General features: G+C 55.1%; 1 protein-coding gene across 2 annotated transcripts in view; it reads right to left on the minus strand.

Moving 5' to 3' along the window:
- The window catches only part of RXRA (retinoid X receptor alpha), a 98,420-nt gene that overhangs the window by 37,815 nt on the left and 35,556 nt on the right, over nucleotides 1-25,049 (minus strand). The window contains exon 1 of one of the 2 annotated variants that reach the window (XM_058853629.1): nucleotides 18,097-18,119. The exons of the other annotated variant lie outside the window; for it this stretch is intronic. Within the exon in view, the coding sequence (XP_058709612.1) occupies nucleotides 18,097-18,103 (7 nt within the window). The 5' untranslated portion in view covers nucleotides 18,104-18,119. Of the gene's footprint in view, nucleotides 1-18,096; nucleotides 18,120-25,049 lie in introns of those variants that run through there. 2 annotated transcript variants of the gene reach the window in all.

Below are 25,049 nucleotides of genomic sequence, written 5' to 3' on the forward strand. Positions count from 1 at the left end.
CAATTGCAGTTTTATGGGCTTACGGGCAAATTGGAAGTGATCTAATTGCCCTTGAGGGGGTGCTGGGCTCTGAGCTATGAAAATCCAAGCAGGATCCAGTGAGAAGCACGGGGAGCTCGGAAGCTTTAGGCTCATTCCAGCAGGAAGAGGAGAAGCTTCCACTCACACTGGAGAATCCCCAGGACAGCTCAGTAAGGAGCCACACACGTGGCATGTGCTGGGCCCACCAGAGAACCCCGATTAGGCACTGCCCCAGTTCATCCCAACCACTGTCCCCAACACCTGGGGACATCCCCATGCTGGGCTCCAGGGAGGAGGGATGTGGAGAGTGGATGGGGCTCAGACCTGGAGCCGAGCTCTCCACCCCAGTGAAACCTGCTCCCTTGAGAATATCCCTCTGCAAAGCAGCCAAAAGGATGCTGAGTGCCCTGGGAAACAGGAGCTCCCAACCCTCAGCTTCCCACATCTGGGATGAGCCAAATCCTAAAGACCAAGAGCAGAGCAGCCCAGCAGCTCTCCCAGCCACTGGCTTTGAGATCCATGGGCTAAAATGCGTTGCTCATTTGTTAACGAGCCCTGGAGGTGCAGGACGTGCTGCCTCCACCCTCGCTCTGCTGATTTTGGGGACTGGCAGGAGGGACAGCACCTCCCCATGGCCTTCTGCTCCCACCTGAGGTCAGCATGGAGAGCAACCATCAGCCCACATGGCTTTTAGATATCCTACAGGATGGGCCAGCAGCAGGGAGGTGAGAGGAAGAGGAGGAGGAGGAGGAAGACCCAGCCATGAATTGCAGATCCCTGCCTCCGCCTGGCTCCCAGGAACAACGGCCCACAAAGCACCAGGCAGGAGGATTATATTACGGTGCTGTGCGTGCACATTAATCCAGATTTGAGATAATTACAGTCATTCGCTTGGCATAATGGGCTTTAATTGATCCAGCGGGGCCTGGGCTGGTGCTCAGTGCCTGTGTGCAGCTGGCAGCCCGAGACACCAAAGCTGTGCTGCCACTGACCAGCAAAACCAGTGCCACTTACTGGTTTTCCAGAAAAACAGCTGTGGTGGTTTTCCTTAGGGGGTGCTGGAGGATGGCAAAGCCACGTGGACTCTTCAGTCTCTCAGCTGAGACCCAGCAAGCCTGGCATGGGCACGGAGGTGGCATCTGGTCAGGAGACATCTCAGGAGCATCCAAGTGGGATGAGCCACCCCTCCAGGGGGTTTCACTGCTGGGAACCGGGCAAGGGCAGCCCATGGGAACGCTGTTGTCCAAGTCTCCTTGGAGAACTGCCCAGCTCTCAGAACCATGCCTGCTGGGATGTTGGTCAATGGATCCCTAAAGGTCCCTTTCCAGCAGCTTCAATGGCCACAGAGCTGGAAACACAGATGGGGAAAGGAACCCAGATCCCAAAACAGCCATCCCTTCCCACCTCAGCTCCTCCTCCACATCTCCACCAATGTCTGGAGAACCCTCTGGAGTGAGCCAGTTCCCTTAAGGTGTAAAACCATCCACTGACCCTCAGCTGCAGGTCCAGGAGGAAGAAGGAGCCTGAGAACTGGGTGCTACACAGGAAGGTGTGTGACAAGACTGAAGGCAGGGTCAGATCCCCTCCCAAAAAAGCAAGTTCCCTCTGAAAACTAGATGTCATGCATTTTTTTCCAAGAGGAAGAAGCTGCCTTTAGTTTTATGTGACCTGCTGGGGATCAGTAACACGTTTTGGGCAGGAGGGGAAGTTTAAGCCCCCTCAACTCCAGTTGTGTGGCCAGAGGGATGGGCAGGCAGGCCAGGAGGGTTGTTCCCCCTTCCCAGGCCAGAGAGGAGGCTTGGGAAAGCTTTTCCCTCCCTCAGACAGGCAGCAGCAAGGGATGGGCTGCCTGCAAGCTGCCTTTGGGTTTAAGTTTCTGGTTTGAGTCCAAAGCTAATTAGGCTGCTCCAAGTCCAATCAGATAGCCTCAGCTAATTGAGCCCGGCACGGACGGGTCAATGTCCAGCGGGGCTTGGCGTTCCAGGAGTTCTGGCAGCCCACAGATAACTGCCAGGGCCTGGGAAGGGGAAGGACCCCTCACAAAAACGTTCTCTTCATGCACAGGCAGCATTCCCCTGCCAGAGCTGAGCACAGCCCTGGGTTAACCCCTCGGGCACTGCCAGCATCAACCCCAATGGATGGAAAGGCCCCAAAGGCAATGCTGGGCAGGGATAAAAGGGACTGAGTGGGGCATGGAATAGGGTGACTTCACCAGGCTTTGGTGTCACCTCTCCTGCTGTCACCCCAACAACAGGCTTGGTGAGCCATGGCACAGAGCACACAGCATGGAGCAGAACCCCCACACCACACAGCAAGGGGAAGCCATGGCAATTCCATGGGAATTCCAGGCTCACAGCTCCTGGAAATGTGGTACTAAGGAGCCTGGAGCTGGGTGCTCTGTGCTCTCCACACGGCTCCCAGCGCTGGCTCCAAAGCTGGGTTAGATGTGTCTGCACCAGGCTGCAGCCTCCAGGCTGGGACAGAGGGCTTTGTCCGAGCTCTGGGAGGCAGCAGGGCTGTGGGACAGGGTCAGCAGCACTTCCCAGATGTCCCTGGGCACTGCAGCACCCAGGGGAGGGGAACTGCAGGGCAGCCAAGCACTGGGATCAGGGAAAGCATGAGGAAGATGAGGAAAATTGAGGAAGGCTCCAAGAAGCCCTTCCTCAAGAGGTTCCCAAGCAGCTCCCCCAGCTCCTGAGTTCTAGGGCAGATTCCAGCCAGGAAAACAACATCCAGCTTCCCAGAAAGCATAGACTTCCTTTTTCCCTCTAATCCTGCCTCGATTTCCAGGCTGAGCACCATCCTGGCGGGCAGGAGGATGGCAGCCTCGATCCCTGCGCTGGGAACACCGAGAGGATCTGCACATCCGCCCCCTCCACCTCCAGCTGCTGGGAAAGGCTGCTCCTTTTCAGCTGACAAATGGATGAGACATTTCATTAATAAACCCCAGCTTCTCCTCACACTTCTGATTACAATCTCTCTGTTTGGATCTGTGCTCATGTTACGCGTTCGTCTCAATTATATATTCCCTTCTCCTTAAATCCCCACTTATCTTCTTTACCACGTAAATCACAGTGGGCTCTGGTGTGGTTGAGGGTTTTTTTGCCTGCCTAACTTTCCCTGCTCCAACAGCACTTAGAAAATAAACAGGAATTTAAATTGCAGCATGTCCTGGTAGAATCTGAGCTCATCTTCCAGCAAACCCATCCAAGGAAGCTGATACTGGTCCTGCTCGCCACCACTTGCTTCCAGCCCCACTGTGGTCACAAAGCACTTTTATTTATTTTTGGTCCTGCCAAATCCTTACTGGGGCATCCCTGGCAATACCTTCCCCCCACAAATCCCTTGTTCCAGCTGGAGCAGAACATGAGACACCAACCAAAGCAGCAGCACAGGGCCACGCCAGCCTGGCTCCCCCCGCACTGCCCCACATCCCTCTGGCAATTAAGGCAATTGCTTGCATGGAAACCTAATTATATTAGGGAAGTATTTAGTAATTTTTAACTGTTGGGCTGGTGGCTCGGCTCCCTCCCCCTCACACATTCCAGCAGCGCTGGCCAGGATCTCCCCCTCTTCCACCATTGCTTTAAAGAGAGAGGAAAAAGGAGCAAGATGGTGTGATGGGCTCTCCTGGTGGCCCTGGATGAGCTGGAGAGTCTCCAGCAGTTTGCCTGCAAGGTTTGCATGGGATGGCTGGGAATGCCTAGCCCTGGCATGTGGTGGCCTCTTGATGCCACCAAGATGCTCCAAGGTCCCCCTGCCACTGCACCCTGCTGTCCTCGGGCAGGGGCTCAGCCATCTCTGATGCAGATTCAACCCTCCAGCCACAAGGTTTTGGGTGCCCTGGATCTGTCTCCACCCTCCACTCACAAAACTTGAGTAGGTGAGAGCGGAGCAGAGGCACCACTACACCAAGCCCCCACCAGGCACCCAAAAATACCAGCCCCAGGAGCACCTTGGCCCTGTTTGTCCACAGGGAGCAGAGCAGGAGCCCACCATGGATTGAGTTCCACCAGGGATTGTGGCTTGAGCTCCACCATGGATTGAGGATTGAGTTCCACCATGGATTGAGGATTGAGTTCCACCATGGATTGAGGATTGAGTTCCACCAGGGATTGTGGCTTGAGCTCCACCATGGATTGAGGATTGAGTTCCACCATGGATTGAGGATTGAGTTCCACCATGGATTGAGGATTGAGTTCCACCATGGATTGAGGATTGAGTTCCACCATGGATTGAGGATTGAGTTCCACCATGGATTGAGGATTGAGTTCCACCATGGATTGTGGATTGAGCTCCACCATGGATTGTGGATTGAGCTCCACCATGGATTGAGGATTGAGTTCCACCATGGATTGTGGATTGAGTTCCACCATGGATTGTGGATTGAGCTCCACCATGGATTGAGGATTGAGTTCCACCATGGATTGAGGATTGAGTTCCACCAGGGATTGTGGATTGAGTTCCACCACAGATTGTGGATTGAGCTCCACCACAGATTGAGGATTGAGTTCCACCACAGATTGAGGATTGAGTTCCACCATGGATTGTGGATTGAGTTCCACAATGGATTGAGGATTGAGTTCCACCACGGATTGTGGATTGAGCTCCACCATGGATTGAGGATTGAGTTCCACCATGGATTGTGGATTGAGTTCCACCACGGATTGTGGATTGAGCTCCACCATGGATTGAGGATTGAGTTCCACCATGGATTGAGTGCACCATGGGGAGCTGTGCAGCATGGGGAGCATCACAGGGATCAGCCCCATGGGCACACCCATCTCACTCAGGGTTCAGCTGGACCACGAGGCTCCCCCAGCCCAGCCCTGACCCCCCAGTTCCCTGTTCCCAGCCCAGGAGAGGCCGGCGGTGCCTTTAAGAGGCCGGAGGGGAATGTGATGGCCGCTTTTCCGAAGGCCCATTAATTTGCCAGCATCACATGCTCCGCAGCTGCAGCCTGGCAGTGATTTATACTCCTCTGAAGTTCATCAGAGGGAAAAGTACTTTCCAGGCACAGCCTATCCCCCTTCCCTTCTCTGCTCCTCTCTGGTGCGAGCTGCCCGTGTCCAGAGCCCGGCGAAAATCCTGCGTCCCCATCCATCACCCCGAGTGTCACCCCCTGCCCTCGCCACCCAGCCCAGGCACTCCCCTTCTCCCCAGCATCTGCCAGCAAAAGAAAACTTCCTCTGCCTTCCTTGCCTCCATGACCCACTGATGAGAAAGTCATTAATTAATAAGGGGCAGCGCTGCTCCGGCTCCTCTGCAGCCTGCAGAGCCCCCTCCTCCCCATCCCCAGGCCCTGTAGCCAAAATAAACGTCAGGGAGGAGGCGGGCGTCCCCTCCTCCTGCCGTCCTCCGGGGAGGTTCAAAAGTTCAAGATTTTCACATTTCCCTAACGTTATTTCAGGAAATTGCTGGAGAAAGGAAAGCCGGCGCTGCCGAAAAAGCGATCCGCGGGTGGATCCAATAACACACAGAATCCAGAGGCAGGGCTGGGTGTGTGCCAGGCGTGCTTCAGAGGGAGCCCCATCCCCACCCAGACGTTTGTTTTTTGGAGCTGCTGGGTTTCTCTGGGTTTCTCTGGGTTTTTCTGGGTTTTCCCTCGAGCAAACCCACAGCCACTCCAAAGCAGCCCCAGAGGTGGCAGACACTGGGGTAAGCTGCCACAAGGTCCTTGGGTCACTCCCCAGAGCCAGGATGCTCAGAGCACCAGCACTTACCAAATTCTAGCAGCTGTTTTGGGGGTGATGCTGCCAAGCTGGTTCAAAGCATCCCCAAGAGCATCCCTCAGTGTAGAGAATATGGGTGCCACACTCCTGGGTCCCCAAGGAATGACAGCTTGGCCCCAGATGTGCACATGGTTCCCTGCAAGCACTGCCCTGACGTGTGTTTGGGTTCCCTCCTTCCTTCCTCTCAAAACCCTTCGGATTTCACATCTGCACAAACCTCAAACACGACACGAGTCGCACCTGGGTTTGCATCAAAACCGGGCTCAACGACAGCTTTCACTGCAGGTTCATGGGAAAGGTTCGTAAAACTACTGAAACTCCTGGCAAACCTGAATTTGGGGTTACAATGAAATATGAAACTTGGCTGCTTTCATGTGGTTTGGGGTTTTCTGTTGCAAAACATTCGGTGCAGCAGCTCCGGGCGAGAGCGCGACAGCCGAGCGCACCGCAGCGTGTCCACAGGAGCCAGGAATTCAAGGATCTGGATCCACCCCGGCAGCATTCCCCGGCAAACCATTAACCAGGACTGGGAGCCACCTCAGCAGCCTGGGGGATGGACCAGTGCCACCAGCATGGGGCAGAGCTCTCGGCACTGGCAGGGACCTGAGGCGGGGAGGTTGCCTCACACCGGTGCGGCTCCGAAGGATGTGTGGCTGTGGAAGAGCCTGGACGTGCCACAGCACATGGAATTGTGCCTCAGGGACATGGAATTGTGCCTCAGGCACATGGAATTGTGCCTCAGGCCCACGGAATTGTGCCACAGGACAAGGAATTGTGCCACAGCACATGGAATTGTGCCACAGCACATGGAATTGTGCCTCAGGCCCATGGAATTGTGCCTCAGCACATGGAATTGTGCCACAGCACATGGAATTGTGCCTCAGGCCCATGGAATTGTGCCTCAGGCCCATGGAATTGTGCCTCAGCACATGGAATTGTGCCTCAGGCACATGGAATTGCGCCTCAGCACATGGAATTGTGCCTCAGGCCCATGGAATTGTGCCTCAGGCACATGGAATTGTTCCACAGGACATGGAATTGTGCCTCAGGCACATGGAATTGTGCCTCAGCACATGGAATTGTGCCTCAGGCACATGGAATTGTGCCACAGGACATGGAATTGTGCCTCAGCACATGGAATTGTGCCTCAGCACATGGAATTGTGCCTCAGGCCCATGGAATTGTGCCTCAGGCAGGTGCCAGCAGCTCCCTGTGGGAGCAAGAGATCCCAGCCATGGTGCTCCTGAGGGCCATCCCATCCCAGCAGGACACTGCACACATTTTCCCTGCCCAGATGATGGCAAAGAAGGGGTGAAAATCCTTCACCCCCCAGCACTGCTTTGCTCCATCCAGGCAGTGAGGGGTGGGATTGGTTTGCTCTGGGATTTTTTACGTTTGAGGAGTTCTTGAGGTGTTTGGAGTCGGAGCTTCTGCTTTGAGCCCACTTTGTCCAACTGGCCCCACTAATTCCAACTGGAAAATGGTGATGGAGACAATGCCTTGAAAATAAGCAGTGTGAGTATCCCAGATCACTGATTTCCTTGGAAGAACTGGAGTTCTTCCCAGGTATCCATCCCCTTCAGCCTCCATTAACCCCTTGCTCTCCAGCCACTCCTCGAGGTCTGGGTGTCACCCAGGCTCCCGAAGGCGGGGAAGAACCGCAATGGATCAAAATCCACATTTTGCCACCCATCCCTGAGGCTCTTCATGGCTGTGACAGAGCTCCAGGCACCGGGCATTGCCTCCAAGAGAAACCACATCCCAAAGGAGGGAGTGGGACACCCAGCCAGGTCAACCAGCATCCAGGGCTGATTAAGGAAGTTTATATTAATTAGAGAAATATGTTAATACCCTGGGAAAGCCACCAACCCTGGAATGCTGTGCAGACACCTCCTGCTCCCCTGGAACAGTTCAGTCCCTTGTCACCCCAGCCTTCCCCTTCTTCCCCCCAGCCTTCCTCCCTCCCCTGCACTGACCTCTGCCAGGTATCACCACCCTCACTCCCACCTCTTATTTACACCCCTGGGCTACTCTTTTCCCCTCTCTTACAGGTTTTAAAGCTGCCCACCTTCAAGCACTGCTGCAAATTCCCAAGACATCCCAAATTAGGTTTATGGCTGCACAGAACCCAAGTGATCCCAGGGCCAAGAAGCAGCATTGGGATGTTGGGTCGCTTTCTGAACCCAGCCCAGGCTAGGAAGGGATTAAGCTCATTCATATCTACACTATAAATAATAATAATCATAATAATGTCATTTTTGCAGCGTGGTTCTTTCAATAGGGGATGATGAATGTATTTGTAACGAGCGGTGGTAAAGATTTTCAAGCCATCTAATTAGGCAGCCGTTTCCTTTCCAGACATGCCCGAGTCCCTTTGGAAAAGGAAACGTGGCCTCCAATGCTCCCTTCTCTGCTGTGAGAATGCTACCCTGTATCCTGAAGATTAAGCAGAAACTCAGCTTCCCTGGGGGCACCGCTTGGAATCCCCAATTTCCCATATCCTGGAGCTGCCTGGCGCTGAAGGAGCACCCAGAGGGAGCTGGGATCACACAAACTCCGCTCCCAGATGAACCAAAAATCCCAGGGAGGTGCTGGTGTGCAGAACCATCCCACTGTGGATGGTGCCAGGGAGACCCAAAGATGATGGGGAGGAGAAAGGGACAGGGCAGCCCATCCCAGCACCTGCCACCTGTGTTGATGTGTTTTTCTGCTCGTGCCCAGCATTCCCAGAAAACACTAACTTCATTACTGATTTCTGCTCATTTGTCATTTTTATAACCTGGCCAGCACTTCTCCTGAGGGCTGTGACTAATTCCATTTCCCAGGCTGGAAGGGGCAAGAGCCTTTAACTCCTTTGGGATGGGCTCTGGCAGGGCACCCACAGAAATCCCGAAGGTTCAGTACTTTATCTGTGGCAGTGAGGACACCTGCCCTCCCCAGCTGAGCCACCAGCCTGGGAAAACCCCCAGTGCTGGGAAGGATGATGGAACCAGCAATCCTTCCCTCCTTCCAGGCACTTCCCAGCAAAGCCTTGGGATGGAACTCCCAGAGGAGAAGGTCCATTGAGTTAAAGGCAGCAGATGCTGCTTGCGAGGGGTGGGATACGGGGAGCACCGACCACGACATCTGCAATTACGGAAAGCCAGATAAAGAAAATCAAATCTCATGCTTCAGGGCATGGGCTGATGAGCCCAAGGGTCAGGAAGGAATTTCTCTCCCCTTACACAGCAGTGCACAATTGGGTCAGTGCATTACCGGGTGCCACAAGTCTGGGATTGTTTTTCCCTCTCCTTTTGGAAGCCCTTGGCACAAGAGCTGTGTCTGAGGGAGACAATGCCTCTCCCATCACCCACATTCCTAAAGCTCAGAATTCCTATTCCCAGGTGAAAGATGGCACAAGGACCTTGCTCCAGGCCACCCCTCTGCTCTGACACCACTCTGTGGTGCTTCCCACCCTTCTCAGCCTTAATTATTTCTACCACAATCACCTAAATTAGCACAATATCCCCTGTGAGAAAGGTCCTTTTCTTCCCCAGGGTTTGAAAAACACTGTGTACACCTCTGGTGTTATTTAAACAATGAGCAGGGATAATAAAAACAGCAATGTTGGCTTAGGAAATCATGCACTGGAAAAGGGGATGAATGGAGAGGACAGAGCAAAAACCCCCAATGGTTTTGTTCCCAGAGGTTGGGAAGTGTTTGTGGTAACAGTGGTTGCTCTCACTTCAGGCCTCATCCAGCATCCCTTCCCTTCCTTGAGCAACTTCCCTGTGCTAAAGCTTGTTTAGCTGGGAGGATCCAACCACAGGGAAGAGGGTTCAGTTTCAAATTAAAACAAAGCGAGCAAACAAACACAAATTTGGTCTGGAACACGTGCCTATCTGCATCGGCCCTTGCTAAGCCAGGCTTGGCCAAGCCACGCGCTTCCTAATCCTGACAAACAGTTGTCAGCCTTTCCCACTGCCAAGCAGCTCTGAGCAGTGATTCCCTGTCACCCAGGGTGGCATTTCCCAGCGTGATCTGCACTGCTCACACTCGACACCTGCCAGAGCCAGCAGCTTTCCCCAGACCCCGTGAAACCACACTTCACAAATCCTGGCAGAGTGGGGTGATGGGTTTTTTATCAAACAACACCTGGGATCAGTGCAATGTGAGGTATGAAATTAATGCACCCAAGTGCCCTCGCTGTGACCAGTTACCCAGCAGGGAATTTGGGGGTGTGTAGCTGCAGGCTGGGCCATGGCATCCCTGCCCTCCTGCTCTCAGGAACCCGCGGATGAGCGCAGCACCTGCGTCAGGAGCCTGAGCCCCCTGGCCAGCATCACCTGCCCGGCTCTGCGCCCTCGCTGTCAAGCTCATTTTGGAATCCAGCACAAGATGAGCCGTCCCAGGAAGGTGTAAATCAGCCAGAGGGTGCTTGTTGAGCTCCAAACCCACTGCACTCACAGCACCACGTGGGCACATCCACGGGCAGCGAGTCACGTCTGCACAGGGGGGCTGGAAAGCTGGAATCAAAGGTATGAAATGGGACTGAAGGGGATCTGGCGTGCCCAGACTTGGTCCCTACAGCCCAGACACCCAGCCAAGACAAGAAAGCAGAAGTTTGGGATGGGGCCATGGGAGTGGAAGAATAGTTTGCAGGGGAATGTCTGAAGGAGCCTGTGGTGGCTTGCTTGGGGAAAGGGGAAAAAATAAGAGGAATGAAACAAAAGAAAGAAAAGGAGAGAAAAGCAGCTGTGGAATAGGCTGGGGCTGAGGGCTGCATGTGGGAGCATCCCCAGCAGCACGGAGAGCGTTCCCTCCCCACTGGGCAGGGCTGGACATGTGGCCAAGGCTTGGAAAACCAAACCAAAGGGAGCAGTGGACTGTGCCAGGAGCCAGCAGAGGGGAAGGATTGGTGCAGAACGCCAGCACAGAGCTGGGGACAGTCCTGCAGCCAAGAGGAGAGGAGGGGGCTGCACTGGGAGCTGGTCTCTCTCCTCAGGTCTGGGATTTCAGTGCCCCATGGGTTCCCTGAGGTGATGGGGACACAAAGCCTCACCTGCCTGCATCCACCTCCCCATCCCACAGCTCCCCCATCCCCATCCAAAGCTCCAGGAATGCCCAAAACCCCCAACTCACACCAAGACAGGAAATTCTGGCCACCTTGGAGACATCCTCCCCTAAAAACCATCGTGTCCCAGAGCTGGTGTGGGAGCAGGGAGAGGGAAACATCCTTTCCCCTCCGGCCCCATCCAGCAGAACAGCCTGGAGCAAGCTGGGAGCATCACCCATGCTGGGAACAAAGCACTGGTTGTATCCTGGGCACTGGCAGAGCTGGGAGGGAAGTTTCTCTTTTTAAGTAGAAAGGCTTTGGGAGGTTGTTTTTTCCTTTTTTTTTTTTTTTTTTTTTTTTTTTTTTTTTTTTTGTGGGTTTGGTTATTTTCTGTGTTAACCAAAAATGTCAATGAAACCAGGGCTGTTCCCAGAAAAAGGACTTACACAGATGAATTAATTTCATGTTTGGGGGGAGTAACAATGGAAATTCTCAAAAGATCCCATGTCGACAGCTGCTTTATTTAAAAAAAACAAGCTTTGTATTGAAACAATTTCTTGTTTCTGCTCCTTTGCAGTGATATGAATTTCTGCAAAGGCTGAAATCAAACCAAAGAGATTTACAAGAAATCTTGAGAGAACTTCATTAAACCCATCCAGCACCTTCCCAAACACCCTTAGGCCTGTGTTCCCAATAAAGATTTGGTTCAATAGGATAAGGATGAAGTGACACATGCCCATGTCCCAGCAAGGCCACCTTAGGGGCAGGACCTGGCTCTAGGACCCCAAATCCGAGTGAGCCCAAAACCTACCCTGACCCTGCAGGACACCAAAAGGTGACATTGGATTGCTGAGCTCCAGAATATCCAATAAATCCCCCAAAAAGAGAAGGAAAAGCAGAGGCTGAATCATGAGTCAGGGCTGCAGCACCGTGAGGAGGTGTCCAGGGTCAGCCTGGGAGGATTTGGCTCCGGGGCTCCTCCCAGCATCACAGGAATGGTGTTTTCCTTCATTCCCCAGTACCTCTCCTCCTCCATGCCAGGTCCTGCAAGAACCCTCAGATCTGCCATTTGCCTCAATCTGCTTCAAATTACCCACAACAATGCTGGGCCCCGAGTGGACACATAAAGTGTCTCAAATTTATTGTAATTTTAAGCCGTCCCTAACACTGCACAGACATTGCTGGAATATTTCCTCCTCCTTTAAGACCCTCCACTGACTCTGCAAGGCAGAGAGGGAGCCGAGGCCAGGCAGCAGGAGATGAGTGGAGCCAGCTGGCTCTGTGGCTGTGCTGGGGGCATGGGAAGGGAGCACTGGGGGTCCCCGAGGTGATGCTGAGCTCGGGGCAATGTCCCCGGGGCCGTGCAGTGACCGATGGGGCCCAGCGGCCGCTGAACCCGCGCTCGGCTCCCGCTCCAGGCAGGGAACGGCCCCGGCCAGAGGGGCTTTGGCTGGGCCAGGACCACCCTGCACGGCTGAAAGCCCACCAAGAACAGCCCCTCAGCTCCCTGCATGGAGCTGGCTTTTCCCAGGGCAGGAACTGGGATGTGCTGGGGTGGCTGTGCTGGCAGGGTGACATCCCTGCCACCAGCATCTGCTGCCCTCCCCAGCACAGGATCTGGTTTGAGGTGGAAAGGAACTTAAAAGTTCATCCAGTCCCACCTCCTCCATGGGCAGGGAACACCTTCCACTATCCCAGCTTGCTCCAAGCCTCATCCAGCCTGGCTTAGCACACTTCCAGGGATCCAGGGGCAGCCACAGCTGCTCTGGGCACCCTGTGCCCAACCTCTGAGTAAAGAATTCCTTCCTAATATCTCCACTAAATCTTTTCTTCTTGAGCTTCAAGCCATCCCAGGCAGAATTCCTGCTGGCAGCACCCGCTGCTCCCTGCATCCCTGCTGGCATCCCTGCAGCCAGGCAGGCCCTGAGCCTCTGCCTGCAGTCAGCCTCATGTTGTCACACAAATTGCACCTGGGAAACTGTTACAAGAATTAATTGATCATATAAGTACAGTAATTGGAACTTGCAAAGCATAGATAATTACCTTTTATTAGTTCCTGTAGATAATCCATTATGCACTGATTAGGCCTCAGTAAGGATCTTACAGCCCTGGTTTGATTAATGGCAGATTATGGATATTAAACTCAAGCAGGAATAGATAACTTACTATTTTCTTCCTTGCCCTAGGAGTACATCACCCTATGAGTTATGGCCAGGAGTTTTTTGAGGTGCTGGGGAAGTCAGGCATGTCTGCAATTCCCACCTGACCTGACCATGCTCCCTCTCCTACGGTGAGTACCAGCTCCCAACTTTTCCCAGTGGCTCAAGATCCCTCAATCCACATTTACCAACCTGCTTCCCAAGTGTCCTGCAAGGCCTGACCAGCTCCAAACCTGGAGAAATAATTGCCATCATTTTTTAACCCAAACCTCACCCCTATCTCAGATACTCTCATTTCCATGGATGCCTTGACCACGTATTTATTTTCCACAATCCTCTGCCTAGGGCAGAATATTGATCTGCATTTCCTGCCTACAACTGCTTGGCTGCTGCCTGAGGTCCTCCCTGCCCCAGTGCCACATTCAGTGGGGCTGTCCCCACACCAAAACCACCGTTTTCCCTGCAAGAGGGATCCTCAGTGGGATCAGCTGTAGGACCGGGGTTCTGCTCCAAGGACCATCACTCCCTGTTTGCAGACTAAGCAGCACAGGATGGGGGCAACTGGACAAAATCTGCCTGCAGGCTACAGGAGGCTTTATTTAATAAAAAATAAGGCTGTGATTATCTCAGGCCACTCTCCAGCTGCCACCCAGGGACAGAATGGGGAGGGGGGAGCGTTTTTCAAATGAATAAACAAACGCGAGCGGATGTGACATGCCGAGGCACAGGGACAGATTCCTCCTCTCTTCCTGGCCAGATAACCCCCTTATCACGGTGTTGGGGATTAGGAGAGAGGAGGAAAGGAGGAAAACAGCAAATATGGGGAAAGGGGGAGAAAACACCCCTTGGAGAAGCCATGGGAGCGAGCAGGCTGTGGCCAGCGCCAGCCTATTCATCCTGCACACTCCGCACTGCCAGGCCTGGGGATGAATGGGATTTACTGCCCATTAAAATAAAGCCCTTTCTGTAGTTTTATAAACAATGTCGCTGCTTGGTGGGAGGTTGGACATTTTAGTTCATTAAGCAGCAAATAATCTCTGTCACTATTTTATTTTTAAGCTTATTTACATGTAGGGTTGGACTTTTTTATCCTTTCCTCCTCCTCCTCTTCCTCCCCTTCTCAGCCAGGAGCCGAAATCTTCTCCAGGCTCCAAGCTCCCTCCTCCTGTGGCCCCTGGCCAATCCACGGAAATAATCCTGCTTATGTATCAAAAATGTTCCTTACAAGAAAAAGAAATCTGTATCTGTCTGAAGCCCAGGCGTGGGTGAGGGGGGTGCTGGGGGCTGCTGGGCACAGAGGGAGGCTCAGCAGACATCCTGGGAATAGAACTGAGCCCTGGGGGACAGCCAGAGACATCAGCCGAGACTGCCAGGTCCCAGCACGGCCTGGGACACCGACAGGGACAGGGACACCAGGACCAGAGCCCTTGTGCCAGGTGGGAATGGGAACAGACCCTTCCCTTGGCACCACAGTAACACTGCACGTCTGCCTGGAAATGCCACCCTGCCTGGGAGCCTCACCTTGCAGGGGACACCTGGCAGGGAGGGGAGGGTGACAAGGTGACACAGCCCCACTGAATCCCTCATGGCACCTCCAGCTTCGTGTGCCTGCGAGCACTGGCCCTTTTCCAGAGGCTGGAGGAGCTGCTCCCAGGCAGAACTCCCCAGCCTCTGGCTCCACACCAAGGCTCTGCCAGCAAACTCCTCCGGCAGCAGAGCGAAACCTGCAGGACGCTGAGGATGCTGACACCAACTGCTCCTCGAGGACATTTAGGGATGTCCTGCCCTAAAAACAGCCCTGGGATGGCACCGTGGAGCAGCCGGGGCTGGCTGAGGGTCCATGGTGCCCTCTCCACCTCCAGCACGGCCCTGAGGGAACAAGGACATGTGGCAGGGGACACACCTGGCTCAGCCTCCAGCAGCTGCCACGATGCTCTGATGGACTTTTACAAGGGGATGTGAACTCCCTTCCCAGCCTGGGTCAGGGATGCCCTCCTGAACCGTGCTCCCACCACGATGCTGAGTGCTTCCCACATCCTTCCCTGCTTCCTCTGTCACCCCCCAGTGACTGAGCCCTGTCCCCGATGGGCAGAAGGGATCCCTGCTCTCCTTATCTCGCTCCTAAAGCACTTGAGCAGACGGCAACCGCGCGAGCCATTATATCATTCACGCACTATCAAAAGCTCACACAGTGGCACTTAATTACAGCCCCGGAAGCGCAGGCTTCCTTAATAAATCAAAGAAATAAAGTCAGAGATGATGCACTGAACAGAGGGGGTGGGATGGGGGGAATAAAGAGCTTACAGTTTCCCTCTGTGTGTCCCCTTTAGATAACAGATGCTCTCTTCTTAACCTCTCACTTCATCAGATCAGCTCCAGCTGTGTTTGGATCAAGTGCACAGCCTGGCCCGCGTCCAGACCGCCTGCTTCCCGCTCCAATGCCAGCTCCATCCCTGCAGCTCCGGGGCTGGCAGAGGAGGGGAGCCCCACCGAGCCAGGCCCTGTTTCATTAAACACATTTTCCTCCATTCCTGCTTTCCAGCCACCCAACTCCTTCACCGGAGCATCCCTGGGACTCTCGGAGGGCTGAACGCCAGCTCCATCAGCATCCTGAGGGTGTCCCTGGCCGGGCTCCCGGGAAGGGCGGGGGTAGCCCGGGAGCCGCTCGTGTCACCGCAGTGACACACGGGGCGTGTTTGTCCTTGCGGCCCCCACGCCAGCGTGACAGCAAAGAGCTTCCAGAGGCCGAGCCGACAGCTCTGCCCTGAACCAGCCATAAATCACGGGAGGAGCCCCCCGGGATGCCCTCGGCTCCTGCCCCGGCGCGCACCACCCACCTCTCCCTGTTTATTTGGAAGTGTCACCTCCTCGCTCGGCTGGCACGCAGCCGGGAGCGCTGGGATGGATGGGGCTGTCCCAGCACTCGCAGGAGATCCCTGCCAGCACAGCCTCTGCAGCAGCAGCAGCCCCCAGGGCTCCCCATGGCTGCAGCCCGGAATGGGGATGCCCGGTGCTGGGAGTGCCCAGGTGCTCTTTACCCACCTGGTACCGTGTGGTGCAGCGCAGGAGCCGAGCGGAGATAAAGCCGCTGAGAAATCCCGCTGCTCCTAATCCCCCAATAGCACAAAAATAATGGAGCATTATCTCATCAGGCTTTAACCCACTAATTACACCGGGGATGGCTTAATAAGGAAGGGACACCCACCTGCCAGAGGCGGCCTAAGCCTGTCTGCTGGCCAGTTACACAACAGCACCTTGGGCATCCTTCAGCCCTCCTGGACCAACCCACGCTGGCACAGGGAAGCAGGAACAACCCTGTTCCCGACCTGGGGGATGTCTGAGGGAGCCCAAACACCCACAAGACACAACTGCATCCCCGGAGCACAACATGTCACTGCCCTGAACATCCCCGTGGACCCAGCCAGGAGGAGGCAAGTGGCTGTCTGCTCCCAAACTCTTCAGAACAGCCCCAGAATCTCAGTGGCTCAGTGGAGGAAAGCACCTGCTCACAGGCTCTCCACACCACCCTCTCCTCTCCAGCTCAGCCGATGAAAAATCATCCCACATCCCCCCTGGGCACATCCCGATGCTCCAAGGGACAGTGAGGGGAGCAGGCACTGAGATGTGCTTAAACCCTGTCCTGGCAGCTTGAGCTGCAGGTGCCAGGGGCTGTTCCTAACCCCTCCTGCAAGACCAACATCTCCTCACCACGAGACCCCAAATCACGAGCAGCTTCAGCAAATCTTAGCCAGGGCTCCCCACAAGCCCACGTGTCCCGCTTGGTGAATGGAGCTGGAGCGTGAAAAGTGAGCTGGGTGGAGGGGAGCGCTTGGGTTACAGCTGGAGGCAGCCACAGTGGGGCTTCAGAGGGCTCTGACAGCTCCTGGCTGCTCCCTGGGCAGCGATATCTCCAGATCTCTTACAAATAAATATCATTGCTCATTATCTCGGCATTAAAGTTACATGCTGGGCGAGATGGGCACCGAGCTTTCTCTCGCTAATCTAAAACGGATGCCAGCGCTTCCATTATTAATCTCCCAGGTCCTGCTGCTCCATCGCTGCCAGCTCTGCCACTGCCACCCCACGTCCCCACAGGACAGTGGGGCAGCTCAACAGCCTCTCTATTCACACAGGGCCTGGCAGCTTCACACCCCAGCTCCTGGGAGGGGTAAAGCCTCCTCCAGTGCCAGGGCATGGAGTTTCCTGAGGTTTGGCTTTGCTGAACCCATTTCCACACAGTAAGATGAGCAAGGCGCAGTGGGGACAGTGCAGGTCCCATGCCAGCACGGAGTGCAAGGATGCACAAGAGCATCCAGGAGAGCTCTCCTCAAACCTTCAGCTTGACAAGGCTGGTGCCTGCAGATCTCCTAAGTGTGGAGGCCCAGGGAAGATCCTGCAAGAAAACCTCCTGGCACAAACAAAACCGAGACCAAAACCCGTTGGTGGTTGTGTCCATGCCAGGAGCAGCATCCCAATGTGCCACAGAGCAGATCCTGAGCTGGGAGCACGTGCCTTGCCATGCACCAAGCAGGTTTGACGCCCACATCCTGCCCCATCCCAGGCTCCTGCTCCAGCCTGGCATGGAGCTGAGCTGCTGCAGGATGTGGCAGGGCACTGCCCTGCTGCCCACACACATCAGCGTGGCAGCAGCCGCTTCCTGCGACGCCAGAGGACGGTGAGTCACCGGCACGGAGCTGCACAACTCGTCCTGGCCCTCTCTGCAGCTGCAGGGACACGCTGCAGCCCAGGGCCCAGCAGCAGCTTCAGGGCAGGGATGGATGGCACAGCCACAGGAGATGGGCTTGTCCCAGCTGCCAACAGCACACAGCAGCCCCGATGCCCAGAGCTCACACTGGACTGCTGAACACTGGTCTGATATAGAGCTCCAAAGCCTCAATCCAGGAAGTTTCCCTTCCCCTGACCACACACAGATGGGCCAGGAGAGAAACAGAAGCCGCTTTTCCCATTTCCCCAGGGTTAGTGCCCGAAGCATCCAGCCAGTCCCCGCTCCCAGCACCATGAAGCCACCCACCAGAGCCCCAAGTCCCAGTGAGGTGACAGCACCCTTCACCCTGGCTGCTCCCTTCCCTTCACTTCTCCTTTTTAAGGGAACAATTAAACTTCAGCCCTTTGGTTATTTATACCTGACCTGGCATCCTCCTGGCTCCTGATTCTTCTCATCACATCTTACCAGCCCCCAGGCACTTTCCCACCGTCCCCACGGGTGAGGGTTCTTTGTGCCAAGCCCTCTCTTGCCAAGGGGGACGTTTCCTGCCTGCCTTGACGTCAGGCAGCCGCGTCAGGGAAATGAATGTGGATTTCAACATCCTTTGGTTCATCAGCTGCTCCTTTCGACATCCTCATGGTAAACCCCCCCCAAAAAAAGCACACCCCGTCACTCTCCCGCAATCCTCCTTCTGTTCACTTGGCTTCATGCAGGAGAGTGTTTGTCACCTTCAAATAAATATTTATTAACTGAGCTGCAGGTGGCTGGGGCTTCTCACCTCCTCTGCTCTCAGCTGCGCTGACACCGGAGCTGTGCTGAGCTCCCAGATGTCAGCTGGGAGCATTCCTGCCACCTGCCTTGAGCCCAGCATCCAAAGAGCTGCTCCAACCTTCCCACTAAGCCCAGCAGGAATGCACAGGATAACAGTGCCAGGAAGAGTGGATCCAGGGGATGAAAAGGTGGTGGTGGGAAGGAGCCCTCCTTGGGCTTTTCCTCCTGGGAAAATCACGGGCAGAGTGAAGGAACACAGAGTCCAAACACAAGGATCACTCCTGCAGGACTGACCCTCCCCAGCTCTGCTACTGCAGATGTGGGATAAGGACTTTCCCAGCAACAGAGAAATGGGAGAAAAATGAGGGAAAAAGAGGAGAGAGTCCCAAGTAAACTGCCTGCAGCACAGGGCTGTGGGAATGGAAACCTTCCCAAGCCACATCCCTGGGCATCCCTGATCCCCAGCCAAGGGACAGCGGGAGCCACAAGAAAAGGGAAAGCAGGAACCCGAGATTTAGTGGTCCACCACAACCGGGGAGATGCTCATGCCAGGGACAGTGTGTAGAAGGGACACAGGGGTCCGTGTCCTCTCTGGGGACAGTCCAAGGCCACCACACCGCCCTTGACGCACAAAGCAAAGGGATTTGGGCACCTCTAATGCCCTTGGGGACACCGCTGGGCTCCTGTCCAGCACAGCCTCCCAGCCTGGGGAATGATAAATCCAAGACTGGGAAACGCTCAGACACTGCCACAGACGCAGGGAGCACTTTCACAGTCTGGCCTCTCCCCCTGCATGTCCTGTCACCGCTGTCACCGCGGCCCCTTGCTCCCTCCCACCCCTGTCGAATTAGCAGCCATCGACCTCCTCCCCCTGCGGAGCTGACATTAATCCGGCGATGTTTGTTTAACAACAGTTCCCATTGATCTGTAGCCTGATCCTCCGAGTCAATACAGGCTTTTGCCAGGGTCTGGAGTGCAGGATCTGGCTCTGGAGTGGCCCGTCAAGAGAAAGGCTTGTGCAGGCTGATAGGATCAGATGCTGTCAGTGCTGCTCTGGGACCCATTAGGTTTAATTAGCTGATGATGCTGTAGAGGCCACATAAAACAATGAAGGGGATTGATCCCTCGTGTAACACTATTGACAGTGGAGCTGCAGCTGGGATCAGTTTGGTGCCGGATGCATCTGTAGGGTCTGTAAAGCCTAGGCCTGTTTTCTTTTTCTGAGGTTTCTTTTTTGGGTTTTTTTAAGCTTTAATTTTAAAATCCCATCATGGTAGGGCTGCCAGGTTAAAAACAAGGGAGAAAAAAAAAGGGAAAAAAGCCAGGGAGCAGGGGAGCCCTCTCTGGTTAGGGCACATCTAAGCACTTCCACATCCCTCCCCGCCAAAGACCCTCCTGTGGATTGCACACGCTGGTCATTAGGTCATTAAGGCACTGCTTCCAGGTCACTGTCATTATCCCATCTGGAAAACAAGCCATCAGCTCTCCATGTCCTCTGCTCTGAAGGGCACATCAGTCCCTGAACCACCTGTGTTCTGCAAATCCCTGTCCCTCTCCAGTGTCACCCACCACACCTGCAAATCCCTGTCCCTCTGCACAGTGTCATCCACCACTGCAAATCCCTGTCCCTCTGCACAGTGTCACCCACCACAGCAAATCCCTGTCCCTCTGCACAGTGTCACCCAACACTGCAAATCCCTGTCCCTCTCCAGTGTCACCCAACACTGCAAATCCCTGTCCCTCTCCAGTGTCACCCACCACACCTGCAAATCCCTGTCCCTCTGCACAGTGTCATCCACCACTGCAAATCCCTGTCCCTCTGCACAGTGTCACCCAACACTGCAAATCCCTGTGCCTCTGCACAGTGTCACCCACCACAGCAAATCCCTGTCCCTCTGCACAGTGTCACCCACCACAGCAAATCCCTGTCCCTCTCCAGTGTCACCCACCACACCTGCAAATCCCTGTCCCTCTGCACAGTGTCACCCACCATCACTGCAAATCCCTGTCCCTCTGCACAGTGTCACCCATCACTGCAAATCCCTGTCCCTCTGCACAGTGTCACTCACCACTGCAAATCCCTGTCCCTCTCCAGTGTCACCCACCACTGCAAATCCCTGTCCCTCTGCACAGTGTCACCCAGACCTGCAGCAAGGAACCAAGGTCCCCAAGGACCACAAAGGGAGCTCTAAAAGACCAGATGTCGCTCTTTCATTTTCAACTGCCCTGCTGCAATCAGAGACACTGGTGGGAAAAGATCATCCAGCTGGGCATCTCCATGTGCCCACACCATGTGGGGATTTCTCCTGGGGGCCTGAGATGCTGGCAGCCGAATGTCTTTATGCCCCAGGTACTCCCTAACAAATGAGGAAATCCCAGTGGGATGAGCCCACAGGCATTACAAGCAAGCAGAGTGCAGTGAGAACCTCCCCAGACACCTCCCAGAGCACTGGGGAATCACAGAGGCTTCCCCTCCCACAAACTCCACCCTCAAGCCTCCAGCATCCAGCAGATGCAGCACCACATTGCTGCTGAGCTACAGCTCAGGGATGTCAGTCCAGAAACAAACCCAGGGGATGAAAACTCCCCAGAGTAGGCAGCAAGTTTTCCAAAAGGGGACCAAGAGAAGGATTTGAACAGGGAGCACAGGAGGACCACAGCAGAGCTGGGAACCACAGCAGAGCATCCCTGATCACAGGAAAGCATCCCTGACCACAGGAAAGCATTTCTGATCACAGCAGAGCATCCCTGATCACAGCAAAGCATCTCTGATCACAGCAGAGCATCCCTGACCCCAGGAAAGCATCTCTGATCACAGGAAAGCATCCCTGACCACAGCAGAGTATCCCTGATCACAGCAGAGCATCCCTGATCACAGCAGAGCATCCCTGCAGAAGTCAGTCCTTGGAGGTCCCTAGAGCCCTCTCACCCCATAACATCTACAGGAACTCCCTCAAAACTCTCCAAAAAGGGGAGGCAGAGAAAACTCATCCCTTCAGCCCTCTGGGGCAGGCAGTTTGAAGCCTGAGAGCAGTGTCAGGGCATGGAACAGGCAGGCAGGCGAGGCACGGAGCGGGCAGGGAGGCGGGCAGGGTGTCAGAGCCAGCGTGCCGTGCCGGGGGGAGCGCATGCCAGCCAGCCCTGCCGGCTGACACCCCGGCCTAACACTTTCCAGATGTGGCTGCAGGAAGACAGAAGCAGAGCTGTTCCCTGCTGAGGAAGCTGGAAACGCTCAGAGATAATGTGGAATTCCTGAACGGGAGCCAGCGCCGGGCCGGGGCTGGGGCGCAGGGACAGCCAGGGAGAGGCAGCGCGCTGGGGCCGACACAAAACTCCTCTCTCTTTTGTGTGTGTGTGTGTGTGTGTGTGTGTGTGTGTTTTATTTCGGGAACTCTGCATGTAAAAGCCCTTAATTTATACGCTGTGTGGGTTGCCGGCTGTACCCAACAAATGGAACATTTTCTCCATCCCCTTGTGAGTGTGATAAACAGCCGCTGCACAGAGAGGGAACAGAGCCTTTTTCTTCCCCATGATAAATACGCTCCCAGCAGCTCCCAGCTTCTTGGCTTGCAGATTATTATTTTTTCCTCTTCTCCAAGAGGGAGGCCTCGGCCCCCTGGGCAGGTAGCCAGCCCAGCACCAGGCAGGAGAGCAGTGCCTGCGCTGCCCAGCTCACCTTGTGACATCTTCCTCCCCAGCAGCGATGAAGGTGACCCAAAACTGTGAGCAAATCCTGGCACCAGACACCTCCATCGGGCAGAGATGGGCACCCATCCACTGCTCCCTCTCCAGGGTGTTACAGTGGAGGCACTCCGTGTCAAGTGCTGGCACAGTGGCACCCACGGCCACGCCAAGCAGCTCCTCCAGGAGCACCCATTTCCTGCCCAAACTCTGCCCAGATCCTGGCTGAGATAAACTTCAGAGAGCTGAAGCCCAGGACAAGTAAATTTTCATCCAAAATCAGGGGGTTTTGCCATTTCTGACTGAGGCTGATATCTTGGACAAACACCATTTCCTGTGGTATTTCAACACTTTTTTCAAACCAATCTTTCCTCAGAGAGAGCAATCTCAGAATGGCTTCCAGGAACATGGATAGGCTTTGGAGCAGGCCCAAGAGGAGACAACCACAGGAATCAGGAGGGTCTCTTGGAGCATCACTGGGGTTCAGATCAGCTGGCATGAGGGGCCAGAACAGGGCACAGGGGACACGGGGCAGGGACAGGGACCACAGCAGCAAAGCACTGATGAATTCAACCAGGAGCCCTACACATCCCCACGCTGGCAGCCCGTGGAAATTGGGGTACCCCAAGCAGGGTGATGGCTCTTCTCATTTGTAATCCAGCTGATGGGGAGCTCAGTCCATTGTTCTGGCAGCTTGGTTTATTTCATGTTTCCAAAAAAAGGGGGGATGTTGCTTGAGATAACTCTGGGTGCAGCACTGGGGAGATCTTGGCATTGTGGTTGTGCCACCCATTTCCTGACAGCATTCCCTGGGCATCAGTGGGAATGGGATGGGTCAAGGACCATGCAGAGGTTGGGGCAATGTCAGCTCAAGGGATGCTCTGGGATCCTCCACACAGGCAGCAGGTAAAGCTCTGCTCCAAAACTCCTCCGGTGACTCCTGGGTGACAGCTGAGGGGTCTCCTGTGACTCCAAGAAGATATTTCTGAGTGCTGCCCCCAGCCTGTCCCCCAGTGTGGCAGAAAATCACAACAGAACAGGTTAAAGAAGGCAATTCCCCCCCAAAACAGTCCCTTGGTGACCAGGAAGGGGCTTCAGTCAGTAACACCAAAACACCCCCAGGAGCCCTCTGGAGAGAGGGAGCTGAGCCAGAAGGGAGACCCTGAGGAGCAGTCTGGGAACAGGGACCATCCCCCAGCCTTCCCACCTGTGCATCCAGGGGTCTTTACACTGACACCTACATGGATCTAACCCCATCACCCCAAGGCTGAGCAGCACCCAGTGGCCAGACCACCCCAGCTCCAATTCCACATGGATTTTCCACACCAGGTACATCTTTATTTCCTCCAAGGACAGTCCACAGGGAATGGCTGCTCCTCAGCTGTGCCTCTCACCCTCCCCTTGGCCTCGTGGCTGAGTGAGGGGAGGCCAACCACAGCAGAGGTTCCCATCGATGATATTCCAAACAGATCCCATGGCTCACCTTTTAACCTCTGTTAGCCAGCCAAAGTCCTTGAATTATCCACCCCAGCACACCCCCACCTCCCTGCAGCCCTGCTGAGCTCCCAGAGCCCCCTTGGGAACCTCTGCCCAGCCTCCCAGCCCAGCCCTGCCAGCATCCCTGGATGTGGAGAGGCAGCAGAGCTGATGCTGATGGGCATGAAGGTCAGTGGAGAGGGAAGGTCGGCTCTGGCAGCCCAGCGGGCAGCAGTGCCCGCTCCCTGCCCTGCCCACGCCTCCCTGGCCCTTCCCAAACCCATCCCAGGGCACAGCTCAAACAAAATCCTTGGAAATGCATCGCTGGGGGGACGGGAGAGGAAAGCAAAGGCACGGCCGTGCTCAGTCCGAGCTGGTGCCACTGCTCCCTTCCCTGCCGTCACTGCCATCACAAAAGCCAGGCTGGTTGGTTGGCAGCTGCTCTCCCACCACTCTCCAGGGAATGTTGGAGTCTCTGGCAAGCTCTTGGAGCAATGGGATGATCCAGGATGCTGTTTGCCACAGGGTGTTTGCAGGGTGTGATTCAGAACGATTTGATGCATCCAGCATGGGCAGTGACCTTCCAGCTAGCCGCAGCTGTCCCATTCTGTATTTCCTCCCCTCAGGGGGAAACTGAGGCACTGAGGGACCCCCCCCCTACCAGGGACAACAACTCACACTGTCCATTCCCCCCACAGCAACCCCACCCCTGCGTGGCTGCAGCCCTCCCTCGGCAGCATGAGCCCAGCCAGAAGAGCCATGTCCCCAGTGCTGTCCCCAACCACTGTGGGCCCCCAGAGCTGTGCCCAAGTGTCTCCTGTGCTCTCCCCCATGCTCCTGTCAGTGCCAGGCTCAGGAGTGTCCCACAGCCCCCATCCCTGCCTGTCTGGCTGCACGTGTGCACACACACGTGCAAAAGAGCCGCCCGTAATCCCCCTTACATCTGCTCCTCCCTGCACCCACCAAACACGGAAATTCCTCAGTTCCACACACAGCAAAACATGGGCTGCACACATTTCCACAGGGCAGAGCTCATTCCCAGCCCAGCTCCTGGATTCCCAACAGCCCTGGCATTTGCAGAGAAGAAAACACCATGGCCAAGCTGGACATGGCTGGATGGAGGAGAGGAAAGCCACAAATCCACGGACACAGAGGTGGGAAGGTGCCTGCATCCAAGCAGGATGAAAATCCCAGCCTTACTGCTCTACCCTTCCATCTCCCCACTTTGAAACGTGGGTTTGGCTGCTCCCCTCTCTCTGGAAGCAAAGCACAGCCCTGAGGAGAAGGACAAAGCCACCACGTGTCCCATCCCTGCTCCGACACCTCCTCCAGCCCAGGCTGTCACCTGTGATTTGTGGCGTTAATATTCCAGAGGAGGGGCACCAAGGGGTGACAAAGGCAGGGGACAGCCAGCTCTTGGAGGGTCACAGCTGAAGGCAAAGCACTAA

Source organism: Poecile atricapillus, chromosome 20 (genome assembly GCF_030490865.1).
Source record: "Poecile atricapillus isolate bPoeAtr1 chromosome 20, bPoeAtr1.hap1, whole genome shotgun sequence".
NCBI lineage: Eukaryota > Metazoa > Chordata > Aves > Passeriformes > Paridae > Poecile > Poecile atricapillus.